This window comes from Apostichopus japonicus, chromosome 15, assembly GCF_037975245.1.
Source record: "Apostichopus japonicus isolate 1M-3 chromosome 15, ASM3797524v1, whole genome shotgun sequence".
Taxonomy (NCBI): Eukaryota; Metazoa; Echinodermata; class Holothuroidea; order Aspidochirotida; family Stichopodidae; genus Apostichopus; species Apostichopus japonicus.
Genome location: NC_092575.1, coordinates 13,748,605 through 13,764,042, shown reverse-complemented (window position 1 = coordinate 13,764,042; position 15,438 = coordinate 13,748,605). Strand labels below are relative to the sequence as shown.

The 15,438-nt window shown below is 34.3% G+C and overlaps 1 protein-coding gene across 1 annotated transcript in view; it reads left to right on the top strand.

Annotated features, from left to right (window-relative positions):
• The window catches only part of LOC139980631 (lachesin-like), a gene marked incomplete at its 5' end in the record, with an annotated part of 63,527 nt that overhangs the window by 29,734 nt on the left and 18,355 nt on the right, over window positions 1–15,438 (top strand). The window contains 5 exon segments of the mRNA XM_071992423.1: window positions 7,117–7,260; window positions 8,509–8,715; window positions 9,561–9,764; window positions 12,608–12,721; window positions 14,954–15,137. Of these exon segments, the coding sequence (XP_071848524.1) occupies window positions 7,117–7,260; window positions 8,509–8,715; window positions 9,561–9,764; window positions 12,608–12,721; window positions 14,954–15,137 (853 nt within the window).

Below are 15,438 nucleotides of genomic sequence, written 5' to 3'. Positions count from 1 at the left end.
ACGTAAATTCAACTCCATCTTTAAGTAATATTTCAAGAAAGATATGTGAAATAAATAAACAGTCGGGTGGAGGAGAGGGTCAGGAGAATAAGTAGGTCACACAAATACAAAATAAATAGAAACCGTTTTGCCTTTAAACGACCTCAAAGTTCACTTTCGTTTACTTAAATGGGATCGATATAGATGTAGCCTTACTGATGATCCTCTGGATGTTGGCTATACTGGTCAGTACCGTAATAACCTCCTTATAAAAACACAGGATGCATCGTTATAGTACATATGTCTTCAGTAGATGTACAAGAATCATGTTTGTAGATCATGTAAATTATGATGATGTGTCAGATTGAATAAGTAAACTCTGTGCAAAGGAGTATAAAGTTACTATATGTGGAAACAATGGTTAAAGTCCAGGAAGTAAACTCAAAATTATCGGCAAATTATTTCAATTGAAGTTTCAAAACCTCGCTCTGCTATCATTTTATGTTCACCAGACATAGTGAAAATTAAACTCAAAAGTAAATTTGCTTGTTCTCTTTTTATTTTTGGTTGCTCATCTCTCTCTCTCTCTCCACCTCTATCTCTGTCTCTTTTCTCTTTCTCTTTTACTCAGTCTTTTACACGTTGTGTTCTGTCTTATACTTATTTCTCACTTACCTTTCTCTCTGAAGAACAGTTTACAACTGACCACTGTCTCTAAAAACACACTATTCTCTGACTCAATACATTACATGCTAATTTTGCATAACAAAAACAGAATGGTTGGGCAAACAATAGATGGCATTTTGAAAGTAATTGCCTATTACATAACGTAGCAAGTGCCAAATTGTTAAGACTGCTTTACTCTCTAGAACAATGTCTTTTGAATTGTTCAATGTCTCAATGTTTACAAGACCGATACAAAAAAAAACTACACAAATAATGGTTATTTTCACAATGTAGCAGACAATTCACAACATAACCCCGTTCTTACATCGCACTTTAAATTTTCGCCACCAAGTGGTTTTATTTTCTTTCGGAAAGTATACTCTATTAAAATTCGTAGTTTCCTATGTATCAATCTTGACTTTGGCTAACACGCCTACCTCTCAGCAGCTACAAACACAAATATCACTATAGGATACATATAAGACTTGTGTATTATAAAATAACATATCTGTGATTCATATGTATATGGACTTGTCATGGACACAGTATAGTGCATGGTAGTGTTGGATTTCCTCATTGGTTACATTGCTGTTTGTACTTACTGTACTTACTGTTTGTACTTACATTACTTCATTAAGATGAAGTAATGTAACAGAAGAATAGTGTAAGAAGATTTTATTAACACTGTTAATTAACATCATAACAACAAACCCTTATAACTGAGGAAATGACGTCATCATCAAATTTGACTCAATGGATCGAGCATTTCGGACAGAAACAATTCATATTATATGGTGAAATACCTTGAATTTGTCTTTATTTTGATGTTATATTTATAAGACATGTCATATCAACAATTATAATATAATTCTGTCGAAATTCATCTTAGAAGACTGAAAGAGTTGAATCATATAATAGCAACAGAGTAACAATTATCGCTTTCGATTGGATGTGAAGGAATTTTAGGTTGGACCAGTCTCTGTCACAATTATAAGGCTCATTTTGCACCATAGAACATTTTAACCAATTTTATATCCAATGTTTTATTTCAAGTGGAACCGATGTAGGGGGAAATGATACATTGACAGAAGGCCTTGCCAGGAAGACCTTGAATCGCATATTTCCCCAGGCCCCTTATTAGTCCCTGACCCCTGGAATTTATCCCCTGACGCACACGCCCTTTGGTAAGGCTTGTCAAAGACAAAGCCGTAACAGATAAGTCAGTCAGGAAACGTATAGGTTTAATAATGAGCTGATATAATATCTTTGACGGTCTTCAGATGTTCTTCTCTCACTCCAAGATCCACCACTGATACTTGTTTTTTCTTGTTGAACATATCTGATTTGTATAGAAATGTGTTAACTATATCACGTGGGGGGGGGGGGTACGGCAGAAGGTTATGTATTATTTCCAGCGCCATCCAAGAGAGAAAACAAAATAAGATTTCCAGGTCCTAATTTTGAATCCATATTTACTCCAGAGATCGGATTGGTTACTTATGGGTATATGCTAAATACTGTAAAACATAGCTAAAGACGTTAGGCCCTACTATAATTTCATTAAGCGAGAAACGTTTTTATATTTGAAAAGATAAAAAAAAAATGACTGTGAGAGTTTAAAAGGTATATAGACTTACCGTTCTATTTCTGATTGTCAAAGAGTAATTTCTGAAAGTAAGTTTAAAAATAGGAAAGAAAGAAAACTAACAATAGTCCTCCCAAAGCAGTTTAAGTTTTTGTTCTTATAAGTTGTTGTATGTTTAATGGAGTTATAACGACTGAATCACGCCTAACTTTTACAATGCATGTGCCGCTTCTATATACGAAAATGACGGCTGACTTTCGTACTTTTTATCTCATCGCTCCCATAGGGAGAAACAATTGGCGTGTCACACACCCGCACATCACACTCCCGCAGTTAAAATCAAAACTCGGTCCCAAATCGATGTCAAAATTCGGTCCAAAAATTGGAACCGAATTCAGCGTGGTTTTACACCCATGAAAGTAAGACGGGTTAAATACAAAACTAGGGCAAAGAAGAAAACAAAATAGTTACTCCCTTACGTCTATATTTGCATAAACTTGGACTCCAAGTCTAAGGTTTCTTAAACATATACGCATGCGTGTTAGGTCTAAATATATTAGATTCTAATATAGAGCATGTTTTCAATGATTTACTTTATAGTGGTGGTATATCGATGCACGGGCAACCTCTTTCTTACGTGCTCTAATATCCTTCCTAAGGGAATCTCTTACTTCTTAAATATCGACGGTAAACGTAATCTGTGAAACAGATTATATCTGACCCCATTACGCGAAGGAGGGAAAAAGGCAGACGATGAAAGAAGGAAATACTTAAAACATGAAGGAATTCAACAAATAATAGAAAAGAAAAGAAAAAGAAAACAGAGGGAAGTAATGTGTAATAAGTTACGGTCCAATTAATAAAACCCTGAAGGAATTTTAGTGGTGTACATTGCAGGTCTCGTCTTTCCAATGTCACGTCACGTGTCAAATTAGAATAGAACAATGCAAGCGATTACAACATCAATTAAATCTCGACTCAGTTGGGGATTTCATCGCAGATGATTTCTCGCAATTTATAGTCCAAAAAAAGTCCAAAACTATATCGACGGAGTTTGTTTCACAACAATTTTTCCTGAAATTAAGTGGGGGATAGGCTACAGAATATTTCCGAAGCCTCACCACATTTAATAAATTATGTGTTTTCCCCCTATTCATCTGGAAACAACATTTGTTCGCAGTGCTATTCAAAGCTTGATTTCAGTTGGATAAAAAAAAAATGGTTCGACGTTTTTCACTCACGGTACGCTACCTTAAATTACTTGTGTTATATGCATTAGTATGCTTCAACATACGAACACTACTCCAAGTCGTGGGAATACAAGTATGAATCACAATACTAACACTGATGCACATATTTTATGCATTAGCATGAATCGTCATAAAAGAAACATTGATATTGGCGAAAACACTTAGTTATATCATGGAGCTATATACAGTTTATAGCTCCATGGTTAGGTGACCAAATTGTGACAATGGGTTGACAAAATAAGATAAGAAAATAAGCAACTCAAACCAACAGTGAGAATAGTAAAGCAATATAGAAAATTTATATACAGAGGTAATTAGAATAGTAAACAAGAACTAAATATCAAATCAAATAATATAACTAACTTCAAAATACCAACTTTGAATTGGCAACCTACATGATTTCCAATTTGAGATTAATCGTGTGCCTATGTTAGAAACTTGCCACCGAGAAGCGAGTGAATGCATGGAGTCGGTAGGGGTTTAGTGAGTAGAGGAATGGAGTTGAATGGGGGCTGGGTGTTGGATAGGGGTGTTTGGTGTGGTATATATGGATCACATGCTCCATGTACTCAACTGAGCTGAGTATTTCGTATACCTTCTGATTACAGCAGAAAAAGCAAATTATATACAAAGCATTGAGGTTATTACAGGCTAAATGATAACCGCTACAGTCTAATATTAAAAGTGTTGGTTTAGTGTTTACTCTCGAACGAAACGTCATGTCCGGTGGGTGTTCGTTCGATAACGGAATCAGGAAACTGAACGTGATAAATAAAACAGTTGTTTCTGAAGCCAGGTAATTCAAGCAAGCGTAAACAACTATACTTTCCCAGCTTGAGGATAATAACGGAGCAATGCACATGTAGGCTACCTGCAGGGAGAATTGATCGATACCTTAAAAAAAAAAAAAAAAAAAAAAAAAAACGAAGGAGAGGCCTTCCCCAACTGCAGGGTATTATTATACGATAGGATCAAACTGTAGCATAAATTAACCAGCTCGTGTAGGCTACATGCAGGAAGAATTTATCAATACCTTAAGACAACAACAACGAAGGATAGGCCTTTCCAAATGCAGGGTTTTATTATACGATAGGATATAACTGTAGTATAAATTAACCCACACATGTAGGCTACATGCAGGGAGAATTTATCGATACCTTGAGAAAAACCGACGAAGGAGAGGCCTTTCCAAATGCAGGGTATTATTATAGGATCAAACTGTAGCATATATTAACCTGCACATGTAGGCTACATGCAGGAAGAATTTATCGATACCTTGAGAAAAACACAACAAAGGAGAGGCCTTTCCAAATGCAGGGTATTATTATACGATAGGATCAAACTGTAGCACACATTAACCCGTTCCTTATGAGTTAAAGAAGAGGAATGCATTAAACTTGTATAGAGAGATGAGCTAGTCCATCTTTAGCGTATCTACTGACTTGAAAAGGTGTACATAAGAAGGATAAGCATTAAAATAAATGCATCGTAAAAACAAAACAATGTAATGGATAACAAAACTTCTGTTGCTGTTGAAATTACTTGATTGGATTATATTACGACCGTTCATTCCATAATGTTGGACCAGTATATTGAACATACAAAATTATACACCCCTGCACTTTCTCTTCTCCACCCTACCTCCGCCCCATACCCCTTCTCCCGCCCACACACCCCCTCCCACCGGTACAATTAAGTCAGCTAGATCTAAGCTCTTTGATGTTTCTTTAAATATGTTTGGGGAGAAAAGGATCAACCTTGTTCAAATGTCAGGAAGCACTTTCTGGCCATCAACATCATCCTCCTCCAGCGACGAACATTTCCTCATTTAATGTATTTGTATGTATTTTAGATCCTCCTGCAAGCAGGAACTCGCAGAGAAGCCTCATTGGCTTATCAAAGCCGCAAGCTGACCGAAGTCAGTCTCTTACATTCATATTTAACGTCCATGATTATGAATTGTCAACAACTCTGTAACTGGACGACATACATTAATCTTGGAGTGACTCGAGCCGGGGACCTCATGATTGGAAGGCACCGGCGTTAACCACTGAGCTAACACTCCTTCAATTATCACTTAACAATGATCACTTAAAAATAACACTCCTTAACAAATAACACTCCTTAACAAATATTTAAATTGTTGAAATTAATCCTTCAAAATATCTAGGGTAGTTTGCAGGAAGTGACTATCTACCATCCACAGAAGCAGTTTCGAAGACCATAAGCAAAACTGAAGATTTTAAGTTACATCGTAACAGGTTTTCCAGAGAGAAAAAAAAAAGATTCATGTGTTATGCTTGTGAAGTATTTGACTAATTTTCTCTCGTATAAATTGCATTTTATGACAAAAGCAAAACGCAAATTGCTTTATATGTTAACGTAGCCCACCATTTTATGTCTTATATAATAAAGATGTAAAATATTATATATGATTATGTAAGTTCCTTAGGGACTCTGAAAAGGGGATTTTTATTCCTGACTTCTCACAATGGATATGATAAAATGAAAATGTAATAAAATGACAAAATACCAATGGTACTTTAAGGATATGGTTGCCGTTTACTAAAGAAGGTTCTGTGTATATATATTTTTTTTATATACGTGTTATAACTTACATATGAAGAGCAAACGGGTCTCTTCCGGTTATAGACATGTTTGGCAATTTGGCAGTAATCCGTGACCACTCGGTGTCAGGAATAAAGGGGGAGACGACAGGGTAAGGCTGAACGGGGGGTGTGTTAAACAATGGAAGAGGGAGCGTTAGAACGATAGTAACATTTGGGATGATGATGATGATGATGATGATGATGATGATGATGATGATGATGATGATGATGATGATGATGATGATGATGATGATGATGATGATGATGATGATGATGATGATGATGATGATGATGATGATGATGATGATGATGATGATGATGATGATGATGATGATGATGATGATGATGATGATGATGATGATGATGATGATGATGATGATGATGATGATGATGATGATGATGATGATGGCACAGTGATTACTGCAAAAATGTTACACGTTGAACTACGAATCCGACAGGTGAAAATTTGCAGAAATTTAAAAAAAAATTATTTAAAATTTTAAAATTAAATTTACAATTTTAAAAAGTTTTAAATTTTCAGTAAGAAAAAACTTGCAGTAATTACTGTGCCACCTGTAACACATGTTACCGTGTTACGAACACAGAGCAGTAGTTACTGATGCACGGTTGTGGAACATGAACAGTAGTTACTGTACTAGCTATGAGTGTCAGGTGATATAAATTAAAAACCGTTCCGGGAGGACATTTAGGATCATAATGTGCTGAATATAACGTTTACAAATATATTAAATGAAAAGAAACGATTTAAAAATAATAAGCTATTACAAACTTAGTCGCTAATAGACAGCAGTTTATTTAGCGCAACTGCTGCCTAACAGTATTTTGAATTCATAAATGAAACATTCTGAACTATTGTGTGTAGTCTCAAAACTTTCCTTTTATGATTATCCATGTATTTAAGTGTAGGTTTGTCTATAGTTTATATCTGTGTGAACTCATTCTAGGTAGAAAATCTCCGTGGTAAAATTATTTCTTTTCGTTTTTTTTTTGTTTCTTTATTTTTCAGTGAATGGAACCGCTTTCGACATGATTTACACTCAACCAGGGGACAGGGTGGTTAATAAATCACGAGAAGGGGATACGGTCAATTTTGAGTGCAAAATATTTAACGTTTATGACATGGAGTACCATATATCATGGTATCGTAATGGTAAATATGATTTGTTGTACGTTATTATGACGTATTTTTGGCACACGCATGATTGTTTTCTGTACCGACTAAACCTGAAAGAAGAAAAATATTTCAATCAATGAGTTTGATATAATTTAAATATGTATATCTTGTGCCAGATTTATGTCATTAGGATGGATAAGAATAATGTGTCATCATATATGCTATACAGCAAATGTGTATGTATATACTATGTATACATATATGTTATATAAAGGCTATATATATGTTTATATAGCCTATATGTATATGTATGTATATATAGCCTATATATATAGTGTGCATATAGTGGGCATATCGCAAGTGAGTAAAAACTTGACTGCTATAAAAGCATCGGTGGTTTGAAACCACTGGTCCCATAATGCAATGGGAGAAGATGTACTTCGGATACATTCTTATGCCTGCTGACATAGCACTGATGAAAATAAGCGACGTTCATGTAACGATGTCTTTGTAAAGAAGTTACCTATAATCTTTACAATTTGGATATGCTATGACCTACATCCAACTGATAAAATTCAGCATTAATGCTTAGAAAATTTACCACACGAGATTTTAAAAAATTGGGAAACTTTGGGCAAATTGATAAATTAATCTTTCAATATATTTGACCAATTGAACATGTTGCAACAAAATGATGAATGATACGATTGCATTAGATTGTCATCATTTGCAGCAGAAATGATAAATTCAGCATTTTAACAACATTTTGTCAACATTTTATCAAATATTTTCAACATCATGACGAATTGCAGCCAAATTGTAGAACCGTTTTGAACAGTTTTACGGCACCTTAAAGTTTTCATATACACTCCTAAGTATATTACTATTAGACAGCCAAGTGTTCCAAACAGCCCATAATAAGTGAATATGAGAACTTTCCAAGTAAGATCCGCTTACATGCCGACAGTGAAGATATGACACCCTGGCATCCGAAATCTCATTATTCGGGGAGGGGTAATTATCGATTATTTTTATAATAACAATGTTTTAACTTGTTCTTCATTATAGAGTATCAGAAAACTTGGCGATTAAATATCTTCATGGAATGGATGATGAATATCTCCAGAGTACACCTATCATGGATTTAAAGGAGCAATACAGAATAAAATCAATATATTCCACATTATTATATGGCAGTAACGATATATTAAATCATGAAAGTGTTACATTCAAGAGACCAGGGCGGTTAAAGAAATTACATTTTTGAGTTTTATTATTTTACAGATGATATTCTCTTCTCGGAAAACCGTCTGATTCCGCCGATGTCAAGGAATGACTCGAAAAGGTACCACGTTCAGGAAGTAGAGAATAATACGCACATACTGACAATATCAGAAATAGCCAGGCATATGGATGATGGATTGTACGCATGTAGATTTAATGTTGAGGGAACTAAGGGAATAGAAGAAACATTCATTCTAAATATCGTGTGTAAGTGACTTTTTTCTTCTTTCTTATAATCAAATTACATGAACACAAAATGAACTTCGATGGCCTGATGGGAATATATATAGGTTAGGGTGTGCGCATATTAAGCGGAAGGCCCGGATTCGAATCCCGGTGGAGTCTGGAAGTTTTTTCACTGTTCTTGATTTTCCAGTTCATTACGAATTCAATTATATTTATATATATATATATATATATATATATATATATATATATATATTTATATATATATATTTATATATTATATATATATTTATTTATATTTATTATATATATATATATATATATAATGTGGTGCGGTGTGGAGGGTGGAGGGGGGGGGGGCCGTGTTCTACCAAAACTCAGATATACAGCCCTTAGTGGGTGGCAATTCCTAAATAGCCATTGTTTTTATATTACTGGAGGAGCCAGCCAAAAGCCATAGTACCGTTTTGCGGTTATGTTTGGGAGAGTAGAGGGGGAAGGGGAATGGGAGAGGTTGGTGAGTTCATAGAGAGTATTCAGTGTATCGTAACAATAGCTATTCCGCATGTGTTTACATTGTGTATATGACATACCGTAACGGTTTGCATTTGTTAAATTTGTGTTATTTCTGGTTTATCACTGTCAGAATAATAATGAAGCATGCATATATAATATTATAAAGATTGGAGTGTACGTTTAACAAAAATGTCCGGAGTTATCGCATGCAAAGCTCATCCAAAATTTCTCACGTCTCAATATTCGCTGCTAATCATAACTTTGGGGGGGGGGGGGTGTAGAGGTGAAACGTCTTTGTCGTATACACAAATGGTTAGTCGTGTTTCTCTCTCTACTCTCTCTTCGTCAAGATTCACCTGAAATTGAGGGCATCACCATTGATGGGTTGACGCAAAACCCATCTATTCACCAGCCAGACCCATCCGTCAGCACCTTCGTTTACAATGAAACGCAGAACGCGTTTTTACGGTGCGTCGCCACCGGAAGTCCAAAGCCTAACATTAACTGGACTCGAGATAGTGTTCTTCTACAAGGCGATAGAATCGAGCAAAGAGGTATGGCAAAAAACAGACACCTTTTGATATTGAAGGTTGATCATTTATATATAAATATATATATATATATATATTTTTTTATATATATATATATATATATATATATATATATATATATATATATATATATATATATATATATATATATATATATATATATATATATATATATATATATAAATATATATATATATATTTAAATATATATATATATATATATATATATATATATATAAAAAAAAATATATATATATATATATTTATATATAAATACACATATACATATATAATTTATGTGTAGCAAGTGGTATGACAGATAAATAGTAAATAAATATAGAATAACAATAACAGAAAAATTCTACTTCACCTTCAATATTCCGCTAACACTTCAATATATATATATATATATATATATATATATATATATATATATATATATATATATATATATATTATAGTTTCCGTATACGAATTTAACTCTCTAGTCAGTTTTTTGGTCATGGAAAAGTTATATAGTATAAATTCTATACGCGCCACTCAAAAATATCGTATTAAACCAATAAAGCACTCTTATTCGTCCGTTGATCGATTCGACTCGAAGTGTCCGCTATTTTGATAAGTCTTATCATGATGTTTATAATATGGATAGTGTGTCATTTGCGCTGAAACTTGACAGATTTTGTAGAACGTGTGGAAGATGAGTTGAAATTTATTCGTTAACGTTAAAAATGATTGATGCGAATTACCCAAAAGGCAGTCAATTTGAACGATTTTAAAGGTCTGTTCTTCGCGAAATGATTAACTTGCAGTTGTCTTTCAGAAGAATAACATCTGAAATAAGGTGTTTCAAAGACATATCCTATTTGATTTAACGATCATGCCTCTTTTTGAATTCATCAGGCTTTAGATCAAATGTTCATTTTAACCTTCTTGGAATCAACCGCTGTTATATGCTATATATCAGGCTTTGTTTGCATTTTCTGGGCAAACTGTTGGGGGTCTTAAGAAGAAACATGAATTTTTAATTATAACCATGATATTTGAGAAGAAAAACTGTTCAAATCGATAATGTTTGACCAAATATATCACGTGATAGTTACTAATAAAAGTATCAGATCTCCATATAACAATAAAGCATTTAAGAAATAGGCCTATACCAAACGGGCAGCTGCTATATATGAGAATACACTTTTCCTACAAAACAAATTTGTTTACGCATGTAATATATATATATATATATATATATATATATATATATATATATATGTATGAATCAAGTCCATAAATACAAGAGGATACAGAAGAATTCTGGTTGAACTCATAATGCCAGTTTTTCAACAAAAAAATATTTTACTGTGACTTTTTTACGTTTATTTCCAATTACTTTCAGCGATCTTTGTAGAGAAAACAATTTATTTTATTTACGTTTCTTTACCTCTTCAAGTGTCTTCTTAAGTCCTTCTGTGTTATTGAAATGCAGCATGGACATGTTTCTGTTTGGTATTGTTATCATTCTTTATGCTAATTATCGTGATCATCGATGTGGACCCAGGCGGGACGAGAGGGGCGGGCAGGGGGGACTGGGGGCAAGGGATGCTACAGCCTCGGGAAAACTTGGAGGGCTGTTAAAATATGGGATACATTTAAGAATAGTGTATTCTCATTTTCAATATAAACTTCAAGATGGTCGGGCCCGATGACATAGCCAACTGGCTTTCGTCATCTCCCCAGTGAGTACTGCTTTAAGTTCATAAAGATGAGTGGGTTGTTTCTTTTTTAAAGAAGCTTAAATTGTTCGACTTTGCACCCAGTTGGGACAATATTTTCTATACTGTAGTTTCATGTCCCGCTTCAGAGGCACTCGTAGTGTCAGTATGAGCAGTATGAATATCACGTTTCTATCAGATAAATGTAAGTAACTGTTCATACTGTCAATACGAGAGCTTCCAAACATGATATGTTATCACAGTATTAAAGAGGTATTAAGCATTAGAAAATTGTCCCATCTGGCTGGATTTGGACTATTATATTACTCTCTATTAAAATGCATCTTGTGATTGAAACCATATTGTAATGCATTAGATAACAATAACATGAGTGACAAGTGGTGCTGGAACCAATCAGATTGGAGGCAAATAAAGTTACGTAAATGAATCGTAACGAAACAAAATAGACTGAGGAAATTGCGGTTTTCGTTTGTTGGCAAAGTTTACCAAACCTGCTGCCTGCTATTATTCATAACAAACTTACATGTTTTCATACATAAGACCCCTCTAGAATTTCCTCATCTGGTGAACGTGTAGCTATCGAGTACGTAATAAATGTACCTTTATTCTTAGTAGTTCTAGTCGCCTGGGGTCATCTTAATGATAGTGTGCACCATAGGTTAATCGATCATTGGGTATTTTCCTTTGCATTTTAATATTTACTACATTCTCTGGATTGATAAGTGTTTCTCTCTTATATCTAAGTATGTATGTGATATTCATATAACTTCACTAATATTATAACTCTATACATATATATATTTTTTATTATCACCCACTTTTTTATGTTCATCAATATCTTTCCGTATATCGTTAAGATATCTTCTAACTATAGCATATATATATATATATATATATATATATATATATATATATATATATATATATAACCCTATTACAACACAGTTTATGCTTCACTGTAAGGTTATATATCCTTATAAAGAACGTGCATCTCCATGTACAAAATCACACACTTCCTATACGAGTAATATCTTCTTAAATTAGCTGGTGTATTCGATAATAATGTGGGTGTGCATGTCGTAAGTCTAAATGAGTATTCTTCTTTTTCTTTCTCAGACGATCTTGTATTAATTAAGAATTTGTCACGAACAGACAATGGCCGATATAGATGTCACGCATACAATGATCAAGGAAAGTCATCTTCTGACTACATAAATATAAGAGTTCAATGTGAGTACTTTGTTACCTCTATTTCTTTAAACTTTTATAACCGATCGGACTCTTATGGCAGTGAAACTAAGTAACCCTGTCTTGCAGCTATAATAGAACAAATTTAGTGTAGGCCCAAATGTAAAACAACATTGAAAATGTTATAATAACGCATAGATGGTATGACAGAAAAATGTACGAAGTAAAAATAATTAGTCATTTCTTTCCAATAATAGACTTAATCCTTTTCGAAGGATGTAGGTATAGACCTAGTGTTTATATTCTGTTACATTATTAATAACCTTTTGAATTCTTTGCTTCGTTCATCATACATATGTAACCAAAAAAATAACAGTGATGTCACCAGGATAAAAGGCTTCTTGGGTGTAAGTAAACATTGCTTTAATATATACTTTAATATAACCGATGGATGAATTCATATAATTATTCATATATATGTATTACGTACTACTCGCAATCGCTTATACAGTATGATGTAGTCTTTGATTCACCATAAAATGGTATAACGTTAATAAAGACAATCAGTAACACAATTATAAAACCACTTGGATGGAAAATATTTGATTCATAATATAACGATACAGAACAATGTTAGTAATACAGACCATCAATAACACTTTTATATAACCGCTTGGATGGAATCTTTGATTCACCATATAACGCGCGGTACAGAACAATGTTAGTAATACAGACAATTAGTAACATTTTCACATAACCCGCTTGGATGGAATCTTTTTTTCTCACCAGTGCAGCGATTATTTAAAAGTGTTCATTTGATTCGCCATATAAAGTATACAATACGATATAAGTATTGCCGAAAATCGTTAACATTGTTGTAAAAACCACTTGTATTCTATAACTCTTGTTAAAGTGCATCTTATAAGTAACTCTAGACAGATAGACATCTCATCCTCCTCTCTGATGGACATGAGTGTCATATTTTGCGAGTTTATTATCTTCAATAAGAACGGTTACCTTCTGATGAAGTGGATGTAATCATAAAATAGAAGCATGAGCGGTCAGTCACCTTGTACTACATATCCGTTGATTCATCTTATACTGATGGCCATTCTGATATAGATCGCAATACTTCGACACATAATGCAGAGTATAAAATGACGACTGACATGCATGGACTTACATTCCATTTCTTGCAGATTATAGTACAGGGCACGTAACATTAAACAGATAAACTTGCTTTCTGCTCTATTAACGACCATTTCTTAGGATGTTTAAGCTTTTGCTGGAATTGTAATGGCCATATACGTAGAAATTAAACGCAAGGATAATTTAATATATATCATTAAAGAAAGTAGGTGAAATTGCCAATGTTACGCATGTTTAGATTCATCAGAATTACTTAAAGTCTGCACTCGGGTAGTCATTCAAGGAAGATGTGAATGGAGGAGAGGGTGGGGTGGTGTTGGTCGGGGGGGGGGGTGAGTAGGGTAAAGTGACATTTGACATACATAGTGTTTATACGCCTACATAAATGTTGGTACTTTTAAATAGTCTTGTGTTGGTTGAATTAATTGAAACCCGGTGACAATCTGCTTCAATCATATGATTATTGCTATTTTCACTTGCATTACACCTCACGGGTATTTAATCCCAGTTGACGCCGTAATATTCGTAATTCTTACGAAGGCAAAAATGGGCAAATCTTCCTGACCAGTGCTGCTCAATAGTTTATTGGTAGATAAATACGTTGAAACAAGTTCTCATGTGCTCGCTATACAGACTAGTGATCACGAGTGCTATCCTATCGCACTGTGCATATATCAAGTAACGTTAGAAGGTTAGTTTCAGAATTTCTTCCGAGCCAGCTCTTAGCTGATGTACAGTGAAGAACGGTCACATTACGGCGCACTTTAATGACAATTAACTACTGAGCGGTACTCAAATGCGACCCAAGTTGATCGATTTATGTGTTCATCTTTATTAAGAAACAACATTCTGTACAGGCTGACTATGTGAGTGTGATTTAGAGTTAACAGTATCAAATGTACAGGTTGGATGTGAGTGGGATTTAGAGTTACCAGTTAACACAAGCACTGTACCATACCACGAGGCTTCAATGGCAGTATTTGCAGAGCAGATGCAGTGTTCCTAGATTACATATTGTGTTGCGACCAATAACGAGAATTAATTTACACTTTGTTTGGAATCCATAGAAACTATGTTAAATAAAATTAGTTAAGCCGTATTTATATCTTTTTTCTTTAATCCCAGATCCACCAGAGATACACATCCCTAAAGCCCATGAGACAGGTGATCGGTCCAGGTCTGTCCGCTTGGAATGCCTGGTGCATGCCGAACCACCGGCCACAAAGCAGTGGATAAGAAATGATGAAGTCATTATAGCAGAAAGAACTCAGAACAGAATTTATATCGCTAACGATGAAAACTCAACAAGGTAAAGGCTACTTGAAAGTACAATAAACTGAAGCTATATGGCACCAGCCGAGAGGTTTACATTTGGTGGGTGGCTAAAGAGGGAGTGATGTAACAACAGTTGGAAAAATTGAGTGAATGTTACTCTGAAAGTGTGCATGACTGCACCCCTTCCAAAAATAGAAGGGGGAGGGGGGGGAGGGGAAGAAACAAAAGTTATGAAGTATTATAGGAGAAACAAACCCAAGTATCATCATTAGTCTATAAGATAGCGATCGATAACTATGTAGAACAACTTCTCAAACAGCTATGAACAATCTTAT